Source organism: Dryas octopetala, chromosome 7 (assembly GCF_963921425.1).
Source record: "Dryas octopetala chromosome 7, drDryOcto1.1, whole genome shotgun sequence".
Classification (NCBI taxonomy): Eukaryota; Viridiplantae; Streptophyta; class Magnoliopsida; order Rosales; family Rosaceae; genus Dryas; species Dryas octopetala.
Window position 1 is genome coordinate 10,183,571 of NC_141372.1, and position 20,198 is coordinate 10,203,768.

The window sequence follows — 20,198 nt, forward strand, 5'->3', positions numbered from 1 at the left end:
GCTTTGACTTCATGAGTTGCGCCTTTGACAGGCTCGACGACTTCGTCTCCATCACTCTCGACCTGCAGGTCCTCAGTGGAGAGATCTCCAGAAACCACTCCAAGAAGCTCAGCAATACCTCCTTCCTCAAACTAACTAATTAGTTTATTGTCTTTGTAATTATTTAATTTTAGAGCAAATTACACGTAGGTACTTCAGGTTTACACCATTTTTCAATCAAGTTAGTACTCCAATAAAAAAAAGTTGCAAATACGTACCTCAACTATCATTTTTTGACACTCACATACCTTCGTCAAGTTTTTCTTCAATAAGGTCTTTATCTGTCTATGTGGCACACTGACATAACTTTAAAAAATAGCCACGTAGACAAAAAATAATTAAAAATAAAATAATTGAAAAAAAATTAGAACCCAGCAAACCCATTCATTGGCAGAGAAAGATAATATGGTAAACCTCCCTAGGGGTGGGCATCAACTCGTCTGACCCGCGGCTTCGACCGCATCGCCGGCCATTTAGCCTCAAGCCGACCCACCCCAATAGAGGCGGCTCGGGTGGCGGGTTTCGTCCTCTACCGCCCGCCGAAGTCGAGCCGAGCCGAGCCGCGAGAGAGAGTGACATGCGAGAGAGATAAAGCTGCAGATGAGAGAGAGAGAGAGTTGCAGGAGGTTTGAACTTGGGAAACTTGTTTAGGACTAGGATCTATCTAATGACGTTTCATTGGTGTAGTATGCAGCATGTTTGACAGGAAGTTCATTTGATGAGGCACGTATACTTCAAAACATAGAAGCATGTGTGGTTAGCTGGTGCTTTACGCAGTCTTGAAGTACCTAATTTGGATCTTTTCTTCCCTCTTCTCTCATCTCTTCTCTCCTCTCCTCAGTTTTCTCCTTCTTCTTCTCGGCCAAGCCGTTTCCAATTGCTTCCGACCCATCCCCGACAAAGAGCCGAGCCAACTCCCACCGACCCGTATAGTTGGAGATGGGTTGGGCTCCAAGCCGACCCACCCGCCCGATGCCCAGGCCTCAAGCTCCCCCAACCAAGCCTTAACCTTCCTTCCTCCACCAGTGGAGCTCCCGCCCACAAAACCCATCGGAAAAAATGCCTAGCAATAGTAGTAGGCATCCTAGTCTTGCACCAACGGCGGCAAATTCGAAACCGAGACTGCTTCAAATCTTCACTTACAATTCTGAGTTTCTAACACCTTAAGCAGTAATTCTCGTAAACCTAAGGATACTCGTAAAGTCCAGAAGCTCGACAATCTCGTGAGCCTCATCCTCTTTCGCATTGACGTCGTTTTGACCGCCCCTACTCCGCTGCATCGGTAGCTTGTTCGAATTTGATGTGTTGAGGTCGACTAGGTTGAAGAGACTCCAATCGTTGTCGTAGATAAGCTTTTTGGCCGGGTCGGAGAACACAGCCCAGGCGTCGGCGACGAGCTTGAACCCGTGCTTGGCGAAGGCGTACTTGTTCTTGTGTGTGTGGGGGAGCAGAGCGAGCCGTCGATACGACTTCTTGATGAGATCCTGGTCGTCGAATTAAAGATTGACTTGGAGGATCGCGTACTAGTCGTGGTGGTTGTTTATGCGCTTATCGGCGGTGAGAAAGTTCATTTTTTAAAGTTTATTTCATTTTAATTATTTTTTTAGTCTACGTGACTATTTTTTAAAGTCATGTCAGTGTGCCACATCGGTACATAACGGTCTTGTAGACAGAAAACTTGATGAAGATATGTGAGTGTCAAAAAATAGTAGTTGATGTACATCTTTATAACTTTTTTTTATTGGGGTACCAACTTGAAAATGGTGTAAACCTAAGGTAACTATGTGTAATTTGGTATTGGTTTTATTATTTATTTAATTATTTTTCATTTAAAATTAATTATTAGTTTAGTTAGTTTAATTAGTTTAATTTATTAGTTTATCTTAATTAGTTCGTTAGTTTATTTGTTTAATTAGTTTAGTTTATTTATTTTATTATTTTTCATTTTAAAATTAATTAGTTTAGTTTATTAATTAATTAGTTTTATTTTTTGTAATTATTTTAGTTTTATTTGTTTAATTAGTTTAGTTTTATTTATTTTTTTTGTGATTATTTAGTTGTATTTTTTTAATTATTTTTTAGAGAAATAGACACATTTACTCTTAAAATTAGTCATGTACTTGGCACATAATCAATTTTTAACGAAAGTTATAATAAAGTTGACGAAAAATTCTTAATTGAGAATAACATTTAATTATAGTCCTTAATTAAATTAAAGTGAAAATATGATCCTTAATTGAAAATAGGGGTATAATTATAGTCCTTTTGATATAATTTTCCTAAATTGAAATATCCAACTCACAACAATTTGGTCATATAAATGCTATGTAAGGCCTTAATTTTCTTATATGAGATTTTTACTCAACACGTCATTTAAGTCAATCACGCAAATCTGATATGTTAGATAATATGAGAGCATATATCATACACGTAAATTATCTACTCTAATAGGTTAATACCATAAAAAAAAAAATTGGATTATCTAACTCAATATAATGATCGAAAAACATACTTAAGAATCCGAACACAATCTAAATATGTTGCATTCAATACCGGCGACCTGTAACTTCACCGATTGAGTATGGTTCAACTAGCTTTTCTCCTTCCAGATCATCCCACTAATAAAAAAGTCAACAAGACCTGGAAATCCAGCTTAGTGGTACCACAATTCGACAAGTGATGTAATGGGCACGATAAGTTAGTTTGGGGTAGTCAATTCCAGTGTTCATTTGGTCATCCATCATGTCCAACGATCTACAAGTCTACAAGCTTTCCAACCATTTGATAATTAGAGACCATAGGTCCATAACCCACCCGCACGCCACCAAAACTTAAATCGATCAGTTTTGTTTCTATAGATCAGGATTCACTGTTAATAGCACCGACATCTTTTGAACTACAATCTCATATATAGAAAGGTCCGCTAAGACTCATCTTACTCAAATGGTGGACTTTGATGATTAAGTTAGGTATGCTATCAACAATCTCATTTTAAGTGTGAACGTTCGCACTTGACGCTGAGTGCTTGATAGTGTAAAATTTTGCAATCACGACACTGGTTTATCGATATTTATGTTATAGTTTAGTTTTAGAAATTTAGGCTCCCAAAACTAAACCCTAACATAACGCCTCTACCAAGCCTAATCTATGCCCTATGAGGAGATGGGGTGAACCCATCGGGATATATGTACCCTCAAAATTCAGCGAAAGAAGTAGTACGTGCTCGCCTGTTTTAAAAAATCATTGCTTCGCCGAGTGCTCGGTGGCACGTTCATATGTCCGCACCTGATCGAATATGATGCTATCGATACTTGAGCTAACTCCAAATACTTATACATAAAAGCTCTGTAAATACAGATTTTAACATAATGTTTCTACACAAGTTTATCATCAGCACAACATAAATCAATCTTGTTGGAGAATTATGAAATTTTGGTGTCAAACTTGCTAAATTTACCAAAAAGAATGACAAAAAATGGTCACAATCCCTGCCCATTTTCAATTCCAACAATGGTGATACAACCACCTATAAATTAAAGTGCTGTTTGCATTTACATAATGAGCACTAACACTAAGGCAGATGAGGAAGTGGATTAATAATTAATTTTACCACCATCAAATTGAGCGATGGACATGGGAGTAGGCGACTACTGAATTAGTGATAGCATTATTAAGGGTTGTTACTTGTATGCAATAAATTATTCAATATGGACTCATCATAGAAAATATATATGGTCCTTTGAGAATGAGTCGATCATTCTTGCTACCAATAAGAATGTGAAAAGGACTCTTGCTCTCACAGTCTCACGTACACCTGTCCTAGTGTTCAACTCTCCTCCTTCCTCTTTCTTTCATGAATGAAAAAAAAAAAGAATTTGGAAAAGACTTGTTTTAAGGGAGAATAATTGCATGAATTCTTTAGGACATAACTCTCCATATATACTTTTTGTATTTGGTATATATTTAGATTAGTTTTCTGGGTAAACGACAATCCCTAATGCATATAAATTTTTGTAATGGAGCCTGCCATAGACTTTGTTAATTGTTATAGTCCTTAAAAAAGAAAGGAAAAAGAAAAAGAAATTAGTGGTGGGTAACCTTAGGATAAAAAAAAGATGAATAACAAGAGGTTAATTAACCTTAGAATGAACACCTAGAAGTGACAACTGATTCATTAAACAAGTTTATCATTACAAACCAGTGCCAAGGGCATGCCTTATGCGACAACAACTTTTGGGTTTTCTTTTGAATCATCAGTGGGTCTTTTGAATGGTACTAGAACTCATAATTAATTCAGCTCACCCACCACTTAACACTAAAATAGCTATGTTAAAATTATAATAGGTATGGAGTTCGATTTTCTCTAATAAAATTTAGTTAAATAATTTTTTTTTTCTCTTTCTAAACAATTAAGATCTAGAGACAGATGAAATTAAATGGTCTGTGGGGCTCATAATCTGGCATGGGAAGTGAGGATGGGCCATGGTCCCTTTCATGAAAGTCCGGCAACCACTGTTGATGGGGGTGCCTTGCGTTGTGTCTTGTAGATTCAACTGAAAGAAACAAAAACACAAACACAGTACGTACTGCCACAAGCTAATTCCTTTTTACAATGACAGCCAAACCTATTTATGAATTGAAATAATTAATGCTGCCTTGCACACTGAAATTAATTAATAAGGCAGTTAGCACCTGTATATTTAGTGCTGTTTTGCAGTAAAGTCACATAATTATCTTTTTACAATCATCTATCAAATAATGGACATATGATTGGGATATGTATATTTAGTTATAAATTAGCAGGGCACAATCTGATAACCTCACCCACAGGTTTTCTTATCACCACATGGCTTTTCATCTTAGAAAAAAAAAAAAAGTGAAAGAAAAATCACTTTACTCAATCCATCTACCAATATTCTAAAACAGTAAAACTACTTTAACCCTAATCTTGTTGTTTATACTGGAGTAGAGTCGTAGAGAATAGAGATGGAGTGGTTCTGGGTGCTGTCATCGGAAATGGTAACCACAAAACAAATTATTTTTTCTCTTTGAGACTTACCTTAATTGGTCTTATCTTCTTGTTTGTTTTGCAGGGGCATTATTCATCTGTGATTTTTTTTGGGTCCCACACCACACTCTTCAGATTTAGTGTGAATAGGTTTTAATGGATTGGTTGTTCTTATGAGTGGAATAGAGCCTAGTTGCTATTTGCCAACCACTTTTAATATCCCAAAAAAATTTAAAACGTTCCACAAATCAGTATTGTAAGCATGACTCTGTTAAGTTTCCATATGTGATGGGCCCATGGGGCTGGAAGCCCCAAAGCATGGATTATCTTTGGGTGGAGAGCTTACTCTTATTGGGCCTAATCCAAGCAAATGGGTCTTGACCATGCCTAAGTAAACAATTGATGCAAAATCCTTGTTGGGCTAAAAGTATTGGTTGTCAGACCAAAGGAAATAAGAATATTAAGGAATATATGGCTATGTGGGTTCCTATATCTTTCAAAGAAAAAATAAAAACCCATAACATTAATCATTTTTATTTCATTTATTCCAAACCCAAATCTAAATGGGATGCGTAGTGCGTTAGTTCGGAGACCAAAAAGGCACACTAATATATCAATTAAAGGTAGCTTGAAGCAGGAAACGGATAGAAGGACCAGCCACCAGTACCTATCCAGCATCCTCTACATGATAAGAGATCATTATGAAACAGCAGACAAGATCTCTATCATTCATGAGACATATATGGTAACATGTTTAACCACGTTAATCATGTACACGAGTAATGCTAGAGGACCACATTTTGGTATTATATTATATATTGTATCTCTAATAAAGAGGTTTATAGAGATGAAACCCCAATCTATATAAGTAGATTTGGAGTGATTAAATCCACCACATCAATATGATGACGTGATATGAATATTTGACTTAAATTTGTTTCCTATTTAGAGATATAGTAAATAATGTTATACCAAAGTAATACGAATAGTTTTATTTGTTGCATGCAATGCGTTGTTCTAATTTATTTTCCATAACTTATCAAATTGTGAAATATGATCGATCATGTGTATTTTGATATGATTTTATCTAATTAGAGAATTTAATCATGGTCTACAAACAACGTAATATATCAAATTATCTAATAAGAAAATATTTTTGTACCAAACATTCATATAAAGTTTGCAAGGAATATATTTGTGTTTCTTAGAATATATTGTACTGGTTTAATTATATATGAAAGATTGAAAGATATAATAAAATATTTGGGTGTCATATGAAAGGTAATTCAAATCAAACTTTATCATCACGCCTTCCAATTTTAATATGTAATTAATAGTACAAGACTACAAGTACACTTTGAAACCCTTTGGGAAGTTGGTATGAATAATCCTATTAAATAGTACAATTTTTTATATTCAATCTTCTGCAGCTGCCAGCTTAATACTTTGAACTTTACAACCCACCCATTGTGGAATTTGGAAATTGCTACGAAATTTGGATCCTCCAGGGTCAGGTTTTACTAGCTGTCACATATAGGCTTGCTTTTCCACATACTTGTGGTTTTAATATTAAAGTACCACACAAAAGCAAAATATAGATCAAATCAAACCTAAAGAGAGCAAAGACTGTGGGCTTATGACTGTTGAATAATAAATAAGAAATTTCTTGGATGGAGATCAATTAGGTCAAGCTATCACTATTAGAAAACATTAATTTCTTGTGATTCTTTGAACTAACAACCAAGTCATGCCAGTTTGTTTCTTTTGTTGTTAAATATGGAAATTTTGTCTTATCATTATATATGCAGACACAATAATACTTTCCAACTTGGATATGAACTACATAACAACAAATTATTTTTATTCATATAGAATCAAATCTAAAATGAACCCTTTTCTGATGAATTCCTAAAATACTAGCTAATTGCACAATATATATTACAAATATATATACATATATATATATATATGTATACTCTAAAGCAGACAATCTGCAGTGCAAACCAGTGGCAGGTCAAACAGTCAATAGAACCCTTCAAACAAAGGCCAAATGTAAATTTATGAGTATAGTACATAATTTATCTCTCAAGTTTTGGGAATCCCTAAATGAATGTTGTTTAAAAAATTGACTGACGCTTAGTCTATATTTGAGACAAACTATATTTGTATATGTATCCATATAAACTTTATATTATCAAACTATCAGAGACAATCTAATATAACATATTGTTCGAGACTATGAATCTGAATCAAATGAGTTATTAGTTTGAATTTGCTGTTGACATTGATAATTAATTTTGCAATTTAAGATGACAAACATATACATTAATTGTGGAGCTGCTCAAATCTTTCTTTCGTAATCCAACGATAATTTATAGTACACAAAAACATATATATGCACAAGTACAATCTTTTCCCTTTCCTATTCTGATGTAAAATTGTGATCAGAAGTCTAAAGATCGAACAACAATAAAAAGAAAAAGAAACAATCAGCAAATTAATTTGGCCCCTTCAAAATTAGAATGCACGAACTCTTAGTCTTAGGCATGCAATCTGATATCTCTCGCAGTAGTTCTAGAGCGCACCAAAGTCTCTTGATCCCTCCTCTTACTTCTGGGACGAAGCAACCTCGACCAAAACCGACTCTTCTTCTTCTCTTCACCACTCTCTTTATTCCCTCTCACTTTTCTCGGAAAACTAACCATCGACCTACTCTTCCCAAACATCACATTACTGTCACCACTCAACAGCCAAGATATCACGCCCTTTTGGTTATCATCACGATCATTAAAACGATAACCAGCCACAGGAGACGAGCAAGAAGAACCCGAAGAGCAAGAAGACGAGTAATAAGATGACAGAGAAGAAGTAGAACCCATTGTAGCAGAGGTTGTACGTGAAGTAGTACTCCTCGATAGCTGAGAGAGTTTTTCTCTCAAACACAACGAGCAGACACCTGGTGTCTGCTCGTGTTTCGGGTGCTTCTTGCACCTGCGACCGCCGGGTCTCCCCGCCTTGGACGATCTCCTCATCATCAGCTTTTCCATTTCGCTCTGATCTCTCAATGTTTGAATGCGTTGTGTGAAATATATAGAGAGACGTGTATTATGCGTACGTCGTGTCTTTTCGACTCTTTCCATGATACTTCATGCGAGCTTCTTTGGTTGTTTCTTTAAAATACCTTTTTTGACGGGTTATGTTGCGGACTTGAGGATTTGAAAAGTTGGGTGGAGGACCAAATCGACGGCTGTGATTCATAGGGTTGCTTTGTGGGGTCCATTTGGGTTTGGAGTCGGTGGCTCTGATCGGTGCTTGTGATGATGACGTGTGAGGATCGCCTGGGGTTTGTGTGTGTAGAAATGTCCAAGTCTAAGCTTCTTTTGTGGGGGCGGCGTGTAAAGAAAAGAAGTGCGGGCGTGGACGGGATCAAAGATGGAAACGTCGGCGTTTGATGTGGGGAAGGAATGTATTAAAATGTATCAAAATTTAAAAGGACGACGGTTATATATGGTTTGTGTTTTTTGTAAAGGAAATTTCTTGTCAAATCACATGTCCATTAAATATATTATCTTAAATACCTATTAAATATAAAACTTCGTTATGCTAATTATACAAAATGATAATTTTTGTAAACAAATTAAAAATAAATATAAAAAATGATCATATTTTATGTAAACTATTATTTAAATGGGAAAATGTTAGCAAAAGGACTATAACTATACCCCTATTTTCAGTTGAGGATCCCGTTTTCACTTTGCTTCAATCAAGGACTATTATTTTTCAAGTGGTTCAATCAAGAATATTCTGTCAATTCTGTCAAAACTTCCGTTAAAATTGATCACGTGAGGGTCACGTGACCAATTTATAAGGGCAAAAAAGTCTTTTCTCATAAAAAAGAATTATAAAAAAAAATAAAACTAAATAAATTTAAACAAATTTAAAAACAAAACAAAAATTCCCTCCATCTCCCTCCATCTCCCACCTTCGCAACCCCTGCACCATGTCAACCCAACATTCCCCCCATCCAGCCTAGCCCCACCCCGCCCCTCCCCTCCCCTCCCCTCCCCTCTCCTCTCTTTTCTCTCATCTTTGCCTCTCTTATCTTTCTCTTTCTCTCTGCCCCCTAGCCAGCTCCCAATCCCTGTCATAGTCACCCATCCCCGCCCCCTCCTCCCCCTATACCATCGCCATCCCTCCCCCCTCCCCCACCCGTCCCAGCCCTGGCCCCATCCTGCTCCACCACCCCAACCCAGCCCCGGCCCCGTTGCAAAACCCAGTCACACCCAGCCCCAGTCCTAAAAAACATTAAATTTTTAACAAGGAAAATATCAAAAACCCATTATGATGACAATTTCGACAAATATGGGCTAAAATACAGGCCCCTTTTTACACCATTAAAAGGAAGGAAGATAAGAAGCTTAGTCCAGGATGCAACAACCCAACAAATTCCAGCTACAATTCCTACATGGGTCCAATTGGTTCCTTAAAAATTCTAACTTTCTCTGAGTTTGATTCTTCAACATAAAGAAGTAAAAGCACAAGTTAAGACTAAAAACCTCCTTTAAGCTGAACCCCAGTACAACCATTTCTTTTCAATTGATTTACCAATTCCTAGAAACCAAAACAATAAAGAAAAAGCAAAGACCCAGAAATAAATTTCATTTCTTCTCGGCAACCAAACAGAGAACAATATTCCATTAAAGAAAAATCAATACCAAAAACAACAGAGATCAAGTGCACGCTATCAAAGGCTTCAAAACTAATGTTCAAGTATCTCATCAAAAGAACAAAAGGGGCTCTGTTTATGATAAAGACGCACCAGGGAAGCTATAAGAAATTGGATACAAGGAGCTCAAAGCCTCAAACTTGCTTGCACAAAACTAAGCCACAAAAAGAGACTAAACCCAAAAAGAGGGGAGGGGAGGGGAGGGGAGGGGAGGGGAGGGGAGGGGCTGGGCTGGGTGAGGGGAATGTTGGGTCGACATTGTGCAGAGGGTGGCGAGGGTGGGAGACGGAGGGAGATGGACGAGATTTTGTTTTTGTTTTTAAATTTGTTTAAATTTTTTTAGTTTTATTTTTTTTATAATTCTTTTTTATGAGAAAAGACTTTTTTGCCTTTATAAATTGGTCACGTGACCCTCACGTGATCAATTTTAACGGAAGTTTTGACAGAATTGACGGAATGTCCTTGATTGAAGTATTTGAAAAATAATAGTTCTTAATTGAAGCAAAGTGAAAATGGGATCCTCAACTGAAAATAGGGGTATAGTTATAGTCCTTTTGCTAACATTTTCCCTATTTAAATTCATAACCTTTGAATTCAGAGAAATTTCAGAAATTTCAGAAAATTTGAAAATACCCATCAAACTTTAAAAAAATGGATAAAATATGATGTTTATATTGAATAGGGACACAACAACAAAATCAATTTTTTACATATAATGGCAGATCAAATAAGGGGCAAAGGAGGTTAATTGACCCAAAAAAGTTATTTTGTTCCCAAAGGGTTTGTGCCTTCGTTCCTTGTTTTGCCTTAAAATTTGAGAGCCATTAATGTGTTTGATAATATATCTTAAAGAGGCAACTAAGTTTCTTAAAAGGTATGTAGTAACGCATCTGTAACTATTTAAGAGCTTCTTCATCTTACTCCCACAAAGTAAAATTTCTTAATTTGTCACTAAATTGATCGACTTAGCTAATTTAGGAAGTGCCTAACTACTAGTTGTAGTAGCTACTAGCTAGGTAGCATAGGTTCTTAAATTCCCTTTTCCCATATCCAAGTGGAAACGCAGCAAACGAAACCAGCTTGGGCCGCTTGGTATATACGATTATATATATGGATATGGAATAGTTGAGAGTGGGAATATATAGTTAATTATAATAATGAGAAGGTGGGCCAAGAATCTGTGGACACGGGCCAAGAATCTATGATGTCCTCTAGTAATTGAAATTGGGGGTGAGTGGCAAGTGTAACATGTATATATAAAAATGCTCTATAGTTAATCTGTTAGTAAGTTATACAAAGCTAACCATCTTATTGGGTCCACTGCATAATGTAATATCAAAATCCGAACCGTCTATTGTTTAGGCCATACTTCAAAGATTATCCCTGTAAAAAATCTCTAAAATCGGAAGCCATTTAGCCATTTGATTATAATAACAACTATTTATATGCTTTTATCAAAAATACTGGTCGTCTATTTATTTGATCTTAATTAGATGATTATATGATTTTCGATTTAGTTAATTTTTTGCAATGATGATCTTTGAAGTAGGATCTAAATTATTAATGGTTCGGATTATAAAATTAGTTATGTGATAAGCCCAAAAACATGATTAGTTTCATATTATCTGACTAATTGGTTAGATTTAGAGCACTCCTAATATGATATATATATAAATATAATATATGTGATAATTAATGTGAAAGTCATAAACAAAGGTTGGTGTGTTGGTGAGGGCATCGGCTTTTGGTCAACGAATCTGTAACACTTGTGTTGAATTCATTAACTGGCACGCGGAAAAAACCAGGTCCAGGTCGTCCTTCCTTGCATGAATGACAGTGAGATTGGATTCCTTCAAGCCAGCTGGGATACCCCATGCCTCGTTATGACTCACTCACTCACTCACTCACTCACTCACTCACTCACTCACTCTCCTCATCCACCTTTCTGACCCATTTGCATCCATATATGGATCCATCTTTAAATATATACAGCCTCTCATGGGCCTCGGTGTCACTGCATGACTTAATTAATGACTCTACAACTCAACTCTATATAGACTTGTCTTACACACCCACCTACATTCTCCATGCATATGCCTTTGTCTATTGTGTCACTCACAGATCCAGCCTCTCTTAATTATGTGCCACACAATTTGTTAATACCTGCCATTCTTTCTGCACTATTATTAGGAATTTAGGATCACCAAATATGTATACTAAATTTTGGTCATCATATAACAGGGTTTCGTTTATTCAAATTTGGATTCTAAACCTCATTTGTATATTTTTTACACGTAATTTATTGACATGTATGTGTTGAGAGTATCCTACATCGAAATTGTATAGACTAGTTCTATAATATATAATTGTATAGGTCTCTTTATAATTTTTTGTCAATTAATTTAACGTTAAATACTCTAATTTTTACATGTATACTAGAACACTATTTGATAAATAAATTTAGTAAAATCAACATTAGTTATTATAATTAATATTATTTTATGTATCTTTTTTTAATTATGGCATAATCTAGTACATAATGAGAGACAATTAAAAACAGTAGTGCTAGGGATCCTAACTTATTTTTCCAACTTACATGACATTCATACATTAAATACTAAAAAATAAAAAAAATAAATAAAAAAAAATATCTTGTCCAATAAAATAATGACACATAAAATGAGAAAGAAAAATTAAAAAAATAAGTTGGGATCCCTAACATTATTATTAAAAGAAATCATTCTTCAACTAAAAAGTGAAAAAGTTATAATAAAGACCATTCCTCAATCCTCATAAACTCTTGGAAAATGGAAACCATAATTTCACTTATGCGGTCAGTCTAGTGGCAGTATCTTTTCAACTTTCTTTTTTATTCAGCAAATGCAAATTCATGGCCAAAACAAAAAATAAACAAATGCAATGCATATAGACAAAAGCCCAACCACAAGAAGCAGAAGCCCAAATTCCAAATTCAAGTCAGCCCAAACAAAACATACTTAGAGACACAAAACATTGTGTTGCGAAACCGAGCCCAAGTTTCGTGTTTGGACTGTTGCAATATTTCCTCTATGTTCTGTTTCATATATAGCTACTTTCTTTAACCAATACCAGTTAGGTGATATTAACCCTTTAGGAAAAACTCTATTTCTCCTACCACTACTTGGAAACCTTTTCTTGCTGGGACTCCCCTAAAAAACACTATTTATATTCAAGACGACTCATACTACCTTTCACACAAAATTTCAAGCAACTTTCTCATTGCCTTTCGCATTAAATTGAATCAATTGATCACTCACTCGATTCCTCTCTCCCCCTCTCTCTCTGTTTAGTCATGGCCTTCCGAAACAGTGCACTGATTTTCTTGGTGGCAATGGTTTTCTGTGGTACTTGTTATGGTGCTGTTTACAGAGTTGGTGACTCTAATGGTTGGACTTCTAGAGGTCTTGTTGATTACAATAAGTGGGCTTCAACAAAAGACTTTCATGTTGGCGACACCATAATTTTTGCTTACAATAATCAATTCCACAACGTGAGGCAAGTTACCCATCAAGATTTCAAGTCCTGCAACACTACTACATCTGTTATTGCAGTATATACTTCTGGCTCTGACATCATCACACTTAAAAGGCCTGGCCATCTTTATTTTCTTTGTGGTACTCCTGGCCATTGTCAAGCTGGACAAAAAGTTGATATCAAGGTCACCCTACCTATACCTGATAGTTCATTCGCAAGTCCAAGTCCCTCACCTTCAGCCTCTCATTCTCAATTGTCACCAAACTTAGTTATAAGCAGTGCTCCAGCTCCCCAGTCATCAAAGCTTGGATTGGCTCTTACCACTTTTGTGTTATGCCTTCTTGGTCTTTTATTTTAGAGATAATTTCAAAGTATTTTAGGGATGTTTTTATTATCACTTTTTTTTTTTATTTAAATAGGATGTTTGGCGCATTAGATGTGGTATTAATGGTTTGGTGGAATGGTGGATATTTTTCTTTTTGTAAATGTTTAGTTTGAATAAATTATTTTTCTAAGAAAAAATATAAATAAATATATTGTTATGGTTGAACTTACTTGATCGATCAAAATAATGAGTAATATAGAAGGGGGTTTAGCACTTTTAACTTGTGTTGCAAGGTGCAAACCTGCATGCCCAACTATAGTTTGATCCATAATTTGTTGCGTGCCCTAAACCTGAATAGGCATTGAACTGAACTCATTCTGTCCATGAGGACCTTGACATCTTCCACTAGCCTTCCAACAATCTCTTGAGCATCAGTCTCAAGAATAAGCCTACCCTCCCTGGCCAGAAAATGTTTTCCTAAGAAAACAAAAAAGAAAACATTCAAGGAGACTTTTTCATACCCACCAGAAAGCAGAAAAAAAAAAAAAATTCGAAAAATGATTTTCCTTTGAAATTTGTATTTTTCGTTGAAACACAGAGCATTATGGATACAAGCACAAAATCTCAGAGGGGGAATTCGTTCAGGGATACCAAGTTTAAATTGTTAAACAGCAGCTCCATCATAACTTTAGTAGTCTCTAAGTTTTGAGAATATCCAACAATCACTCTTAAATTTATTTACCAAATGATGTGACATGTGAGTTTTATATATCTACTTTTATAACGAAGGAGGTTCAAAATAGACCTAGAAATGTATAAATGAAAAATTTTGAGATTTGATTCAGCATCTATCATTACTCATCTGGTTAAAAAATCAACAGGCTTCCAAATAGTACTGAATCTGGTGAGGTTCTAATTGAGTCAATATAAAGCAATACTTAAACCAAGAAGAAATGGTTATTACTAACAAGAACATGATCCATCTCAAAAAAATATGAACATAAATAGCTTAATTCGCAATGCAACAATAAAGGAAAAGATTAACTACGTGTCACTCAGTTTGCTTATTTAGTGGACTCAGCGGACTCAATAGTCTTGATGGGGCACTTAGATACATATGGTTTGAGCTGCAAGCAAGAAGAGCTAGAAAAAGTGATTTAGAACTACATGTATGCAGTTATAAGAGTGAAGATTATTTTGCTGATCGAGTTAAGAGTTAAATATATTTATTGAAATAAACAACAGTTGAGGTGTGTGTTAGCAGATCGGCAGAGTGCCCCAATAGTTTTATCTATTTCTTATAAGTAATTTATGAACATGTACGTGTTGATAGTACCCTGCATTGAAATTGTAAAGACTAGCCCTACAATATATAATCTCATAAGTCTCTTTATTTATTGTCAATTTATTTTGTATTAAATGCTCTAATTTATACATGTATACTAGAATACCATTTGATGAATAAATTTAGTAAAATCAACATTAGTTATTATAATTATTTTTTACTTTATGTATTCAAAAGAAATGTATTCACCTACATGAAATTTTCATTCACATCATAAGTCCAATGACTATAAATGGTTCTTCCACTAGCCTAAAGAGTGAAAAAGTTATAATGGGGTTACCATTCCTTATCCTCATAAACTCTTAGAAATGGAAAGAGGGCTGCTATTTGCACACCCTTTTTTTTCTTTTTGCACACCCTTTTTCTCTTTTTTTCTCCTACACACCCCACACACTTACTTCAAATTCAAAATCTCTCAACACACACCCAACCCATTACTAAAATACCCTCATTTCATTACACACCCTTCTTTCTTTTCCTCTATTTTTTCTCACGTTCACACCCCCCTCCCCCTGTTTTTTTTTTTTTTTTTCTTCTTCTTCTCCAGCCAGCCAGCCAGCCCCTCCACCCAACCAGCCAGCCAGCCCCTCCACCCAACCAACCCAGCCCCTCACCCGACCCACCCCTCCCTCCCTCCCCCTCCGGCCTCCCCCCTCCACCCAACCCACCTAGCCCCTCAGCCCCTGCACCGACCCCCCCGCAGCACCACCTCCTCTCTCTCTTCCCCAGCCCCGACCACCCTTCACAGCCCACCCCAGCCCCGACCCACCCACTCAGCCCCTCACCGGACCACCTCATTCCCTCCCGCACCCCAGCCCTGTAGCAGCAGCACCTCCTCTCTCTCTCTCCTCCCGCGCGCAGCTGCGCATCCGTTCGACACTGGCCCGCCGAAATTGTCACACTCGTTCGGCAGGCATCCGCCGAACGATGTGAGTGTTGTTCGGTAGGTACCCACCGAACATCAAGGACCCGTTCGGCAAGTGCCCGCCGAACCAGCTACTCGGAGAGAGAGAGAGAGAGAGAGAGAGAGAGAGAGAGAGAGAGAAGGGCACGCCGGTGGTTGGAAGCCGCTGCGCGCGGTGGCTGGAGGGCTGGGGTGGTCGGGGCTGGGTTGGGGTGAGAAGGGGCGGGGCTGGGGTGGTCGGGCCTGGGTTGGGGTGGGCTGGGGCGGGGCTGGGGTGGTCGGCAGAGATGGTAGAGAGAGGGAGAATGGTGGTGGGCGTGGCTGTGCAAGCTTGAGAAAGATGGAGGGGTGTGTACGGGGGGGTGGGGGGGGATGGGAATGGGGTGTGTGGGTGAGGGGAGGGTTAAAGTGGTATCTTTCTTGAGGCTTTTTTTTTTTTTCAAAAGGGGTGTGCAAAAAGAAAAAAGAGGGTGTGCAAATAGCAGGTTCTTTTTTGTTCAGCAAATGCAATGCATATAGATAAAAGTCCAACTACAAGAAGAGGAAGCCCAAATTCCAAACTTAGGTCAGCCCCAAACAAAACATACTTATAGACACAAAACATTGTGTTGCGAAACAGGGCAGGCCTCCATTACAAGCCCAAGTTTCGTGTTTGGACTCTTGCACATACCTTAAATATTTCCTCTATGGTCTGTTTTATAGCTACTTTCCTTAACCAATACCAGTTGGGTGATATTAACCCTTTTAGGAAAAACTCTATTTCTCCTACCACTACTTGGAAACCTTTTCTTACTGGGACTCCCCTAAAACACACTATTTATATGCAAGACCACGCACAATGCCTTTCACACAAAATTTCAAGCAACTTTCTCATTGCTTTTCACATTAAATTGAATCAATTGATCACTCACTCGATTCCTCTCTCCCCCTCTCTCTCTGTTTAGTCATGGCCTTCCAAAACAGTGCACTGATTGTCTTGGTGGCAATGGTTTTCTGTGGTACTTGTAATGGTGCTGTTTACAGAATTGGTGACTCTAATGGGTGGACTTCTAGAGGACTTGTTGATTACAATAAGTGGGCTTTAACAAAAGACTTTCATGTTGGCGACACTCTAATTTTTTGTTACAACAATCAATTCCACAACGTGATGCAAGTTACCCATCAAGATTTTGAATCCTGCAACACTACTACATCTGCCATTGCATCGTATACTTCTGGTTCTGACACCATCACACTTAAAAGGCCTGGCCATCTTTATTTTATTTGCGGTACTCCTGGCCATTGTCAAGCCGGACAAAAAGTTGATATCAAGGTCACCCTACCTATACCATTCGCAAGTCCAAGCCCGTCACCTTCTGCCTCTCATTCTCAAGTGTCACCAAACTTAGTTATAAGCAGTGCTCCCACTCCCCAAGCATCAAAGCTTGGATTGGCTCTTACCATTTTTTTGTTATGCCTTCTTGGTCTTGGTCTCTTATTTTAGAGATATTTCAAATTATTTTAGGAATGTTTTTTATTATCACTTTTTTTTTTTGTTAAATAAGATGTGGTATTAATGGTTTGGTTGAATAAATTATTTTTCTAAGCAAAAACATAAATAAATATTTATTGTTATGGTTGAACTTGCTTGATCGATTAAAATGATTAGTAATATAGAAGGGGGTTTAGCCTCTTTAACTTGTGTTGCAAGGCCTCGGTGCAAACCAACATGCCAAACGATAGTTTGATCCATAATTTGTTGCGTGACCTAAACCTGAACTCATTCGGTCCATGAGGAGCTTGACATCTTCCACTAACCTTCTATAGTCCAACAATCTCTCGGGCTGTTGAGCATCAGTCTCAAGAATAAACCTAGCCTCCCTGGCCAGAAAATGTTTTCCTAAGAAAAGAATAAGAAAACATTCAAAGACTTTTTCATACCCACCAGAAAGCAGAAATTTTTTTCGAAAAAACTTCCTTTGGAATTTCTATTTTTCGTCGAAACACAGAGCATTATGGATTCAAGCACAAAATCTCAGAGGGGGAATTTGTTCAGGGATACCAAGCATAAATTGTTAAACAACAGCTCCACCATAACTTTAGTAGTCTTCGAGATTTGAGAATATCCAAAAATCACTCTCAAATTTTACTAACCAAATGATATGACATGTGAGTTGTATATATCTACTTTTCCAAATAAATGAGGTTCAAAATGGACCTTGAAATGAAAAAATTTGAGATTTGATTCAGGGTCTATCATTACTCATCTGGCTGTTATGTCTTTGATAATAAAATCAACAGTTTCCAGATAGAATTGAGTCTGGTTAGATTCTAATTGAGCCAATATAAAGCAATGCTTAAACCTAGAAGAAATGGTTATTACTTGAAAACTGTCCAAGGCATAAACCTGTCAAGCAAGAAGAACATGACCTCCAAACAGTCTTACACCCCAACTCAAAAAAATATGAACATCAATAGCTTAATTCGCAACACAACATTAAAGGAAAATATTAACTACTTGTCACTCAGTTTGCTTATTTAGTTGACTCAGCAGATTCAGTAGTCTTGATGGGGCACTGAGATACATATGGTTTGAGCTGCAAGCAAGAGGAGAAAAAGTGATTTAGAACTACATGTATGCACTTATAAGAGTGAGGAGTATTTTGCTGAGTTCAGAGTAAAATATATTTATTGAAATAAACAACAGTTGAGGTGTGTGTTAGCAGATCGGCAGAGTGCATCCATTAATTTCCAATTCGAAGGTCTAATTTAAAATTATCTATGATTATGGTCAATATAACAAAAAAAAAGGAGGAAAACAGAAAAACAGAAATATCCAACCTTGAAGTCAGTTAAATCTGGGACTACATAGTTAGGTAATTTCTCCTGCACCACAACATACCCACCTGCAAAAAATTTGGGCAATTTGGGAAATCAAGAAGTAATTCTTACCTTTACAAATTGTATGAGCACATTGTCAAAATTGTCAAAATGGAAATAGGGCAAACCTTTTCGGGTGTGGAAACCAGTGGGCTTGCAATTCTTCCCCTTGTAGTAATCCCTTGGGGCTCGTTTCGACGAAAGAATGTCAAGTGACGACGTTCGCTTTCGACGAAATGCCCTTCCTAACCCCATTATTAGTCCCAATGCCATTTTCTTCCCTTTTTCTCACAACAAATTAAACTAAAAATCAATTAACAAATATGCTTAAAACCCTGAGTACATGCTATAAAATTAACAAAGATATCAGCCTGAGAGAGAAGTGTGTTACTAGTTCAACAATGGCCAAGAAAGCAGCGGCAAAACCAAAAGTTTATCTCAGGAGTCAGGACAATAGATGTCAAAGTTTAAATATATTCATAACCTCTTTTTTTTTAAATATCTCCTCATAATTGTTTAAAATTACAATCGTATACTAAAATTTTAAGATACTATCAGTAACATAACTTGTTTGATGACATAAAAAATTAACAATATACATTAAGATTTAACAAATTCATTCAATCATAACAATTACACTCAATCTACCTTTTATACTAATTCCATGGAAGAAGTAAAGACATATATCATCTGCAATTTCATAATGCAATTGCAGTAAGACATCTATTAAAGTTTCAATAAAATTAATCTTCAATTTCATGATGCATACTATAACAGCATTCAGTAAATGTCATGCTTCACCATTTTTTTTTCCCCTCTTTTTCCCCATTTTGGGGGCATAGAAGTTAAACAGAATTCTTTGCCCAGCTACCACCTGTGACCTGCCTGACTCAAACAGACAAATACACAAACACATACCCATTATTCCCACAAACAAACAAGCAAAGCCCATTGATTCGATTTTGATTCATGTTTCTAAGTACTGACAAATGGGTTATTGATAAAATGTAAAGTTCTATATTATTCAATAAATTTCATGAATCATGAGCAGAAAATAAAAAAAGAATAAAAATGGCAGATGCTAGATAGTAAATGGTACCTGGGAGCTGAGGAGTGAGGTCCTGATATTGCTGCCGAAAATGGGTCTGCCGGCGTGTGATGGGTGACGCAGGGTATCAGAAGGCTGAGATTGGAGAGAGGTGGGTTTCGGGTGTGGCTCCGCCACCGCAAGCAAAATGACTGCCAGAGGTTTAAGGGGTTTCGAAACCAGAAAGAATACAAGGGGAAACTGAAAAAGGAGAACTGGAGAAGAGCGAGGAAGGTAATATGGGCCAAGGCCCATAAACATGGTGGGTTTAGTATTTGGGCTTAAACGTTGTCATAAATTCAGAAGGATGATAAGGGCAAGAAAAAGCACAAAATACCTCATAATTACAGGTGTCAAACGGTCCGCGCCGGCATGGCCAATTCTTGCATGTG

The 20,198-nt window shown here is 36.9% G+C and overlaps 2 protein-coding genes and 3 pseudogenes across 3 annotated transcripts; 2 read left to right on the forward strand and 3 right to left on the reverse strand.

Annotated features, from left to right (window-relative positions):
- Window positions 1–856: 856 nt before the first annotated feature.
- Window positions 857–1,610, reverse strand: LOC147279530 (uncharacterized; annotated as a pseudogene).
- A 5,758-nt stretch (window positions 1,611–7,368) lies between these two features.
- Window positions 7,369–8,094, reverse strand: LOC147279531 (uncharacterized). Its single transcript, XM_086251983.1, has one exon. The coding sequence runs from the start codon at window positions 8,092–8,094 to the stop codon at window positions 7,588–7,590; it is 507 nt and encodes a 168-aa protein (XP_086108109.1). The 3' UTR covers window positions 7,369–7,587.
- A 5,010-nt stretch (window positions 8,095–13,104) lies between these two features.
- LOC147279532 (mavicyanin pseudogene) lies at window positions 13,105–13,644 on the forward strand (annotated as a pseudogene).
- A 3,162-nt stretch (window positions 13,645–16,806) lies between these two features.
- On the forward strand, window positions 16,807–17,343 carry LOC147279533 (mavicyanin pseudogene; annotated as a pseudogene).
- Window positions 17,344–18,185: 842 nt separating this feature from the next.
- LOC147279534 (Mitochondrial ribosomal protein L27) lies at window positions 18,186–19,995 on the reverse strand. Of its 2 annotated transcripts, none has more exons than XM_086251769.1 (4): window positions 19,819–19,995; window positions 18,848–19,002; window positions 18,681–18,745; window positions 18,186–18,436 (listed from the first exon to the last, which is right to left on the reverse strand). In XM_086251769.1, the coding sequence occupies exons 2-4, from the start codon at window positions 18,990–18,992 to the stop codon at window positions 18,374–18,376; spliced, it is 273 nt and encodes a 90-aa protein (XP_086107895.1). In that variant the 5' UTR covers window positions 18,993–19,002; window positions 19,819–19,995; the 3' UTR covers window positions 18,186–18,373. The 2 variants fall into 2 exon arrangements, with proteins under 2 accessions (XP_086107895.1, XP_086107894.1); XM_086251768.1 differs by having other exon boundaries at window positions 18,848–19,022.
- Between the last annotated feature and the right edge of the window lie 203 nt (window positions 19,996–20,198).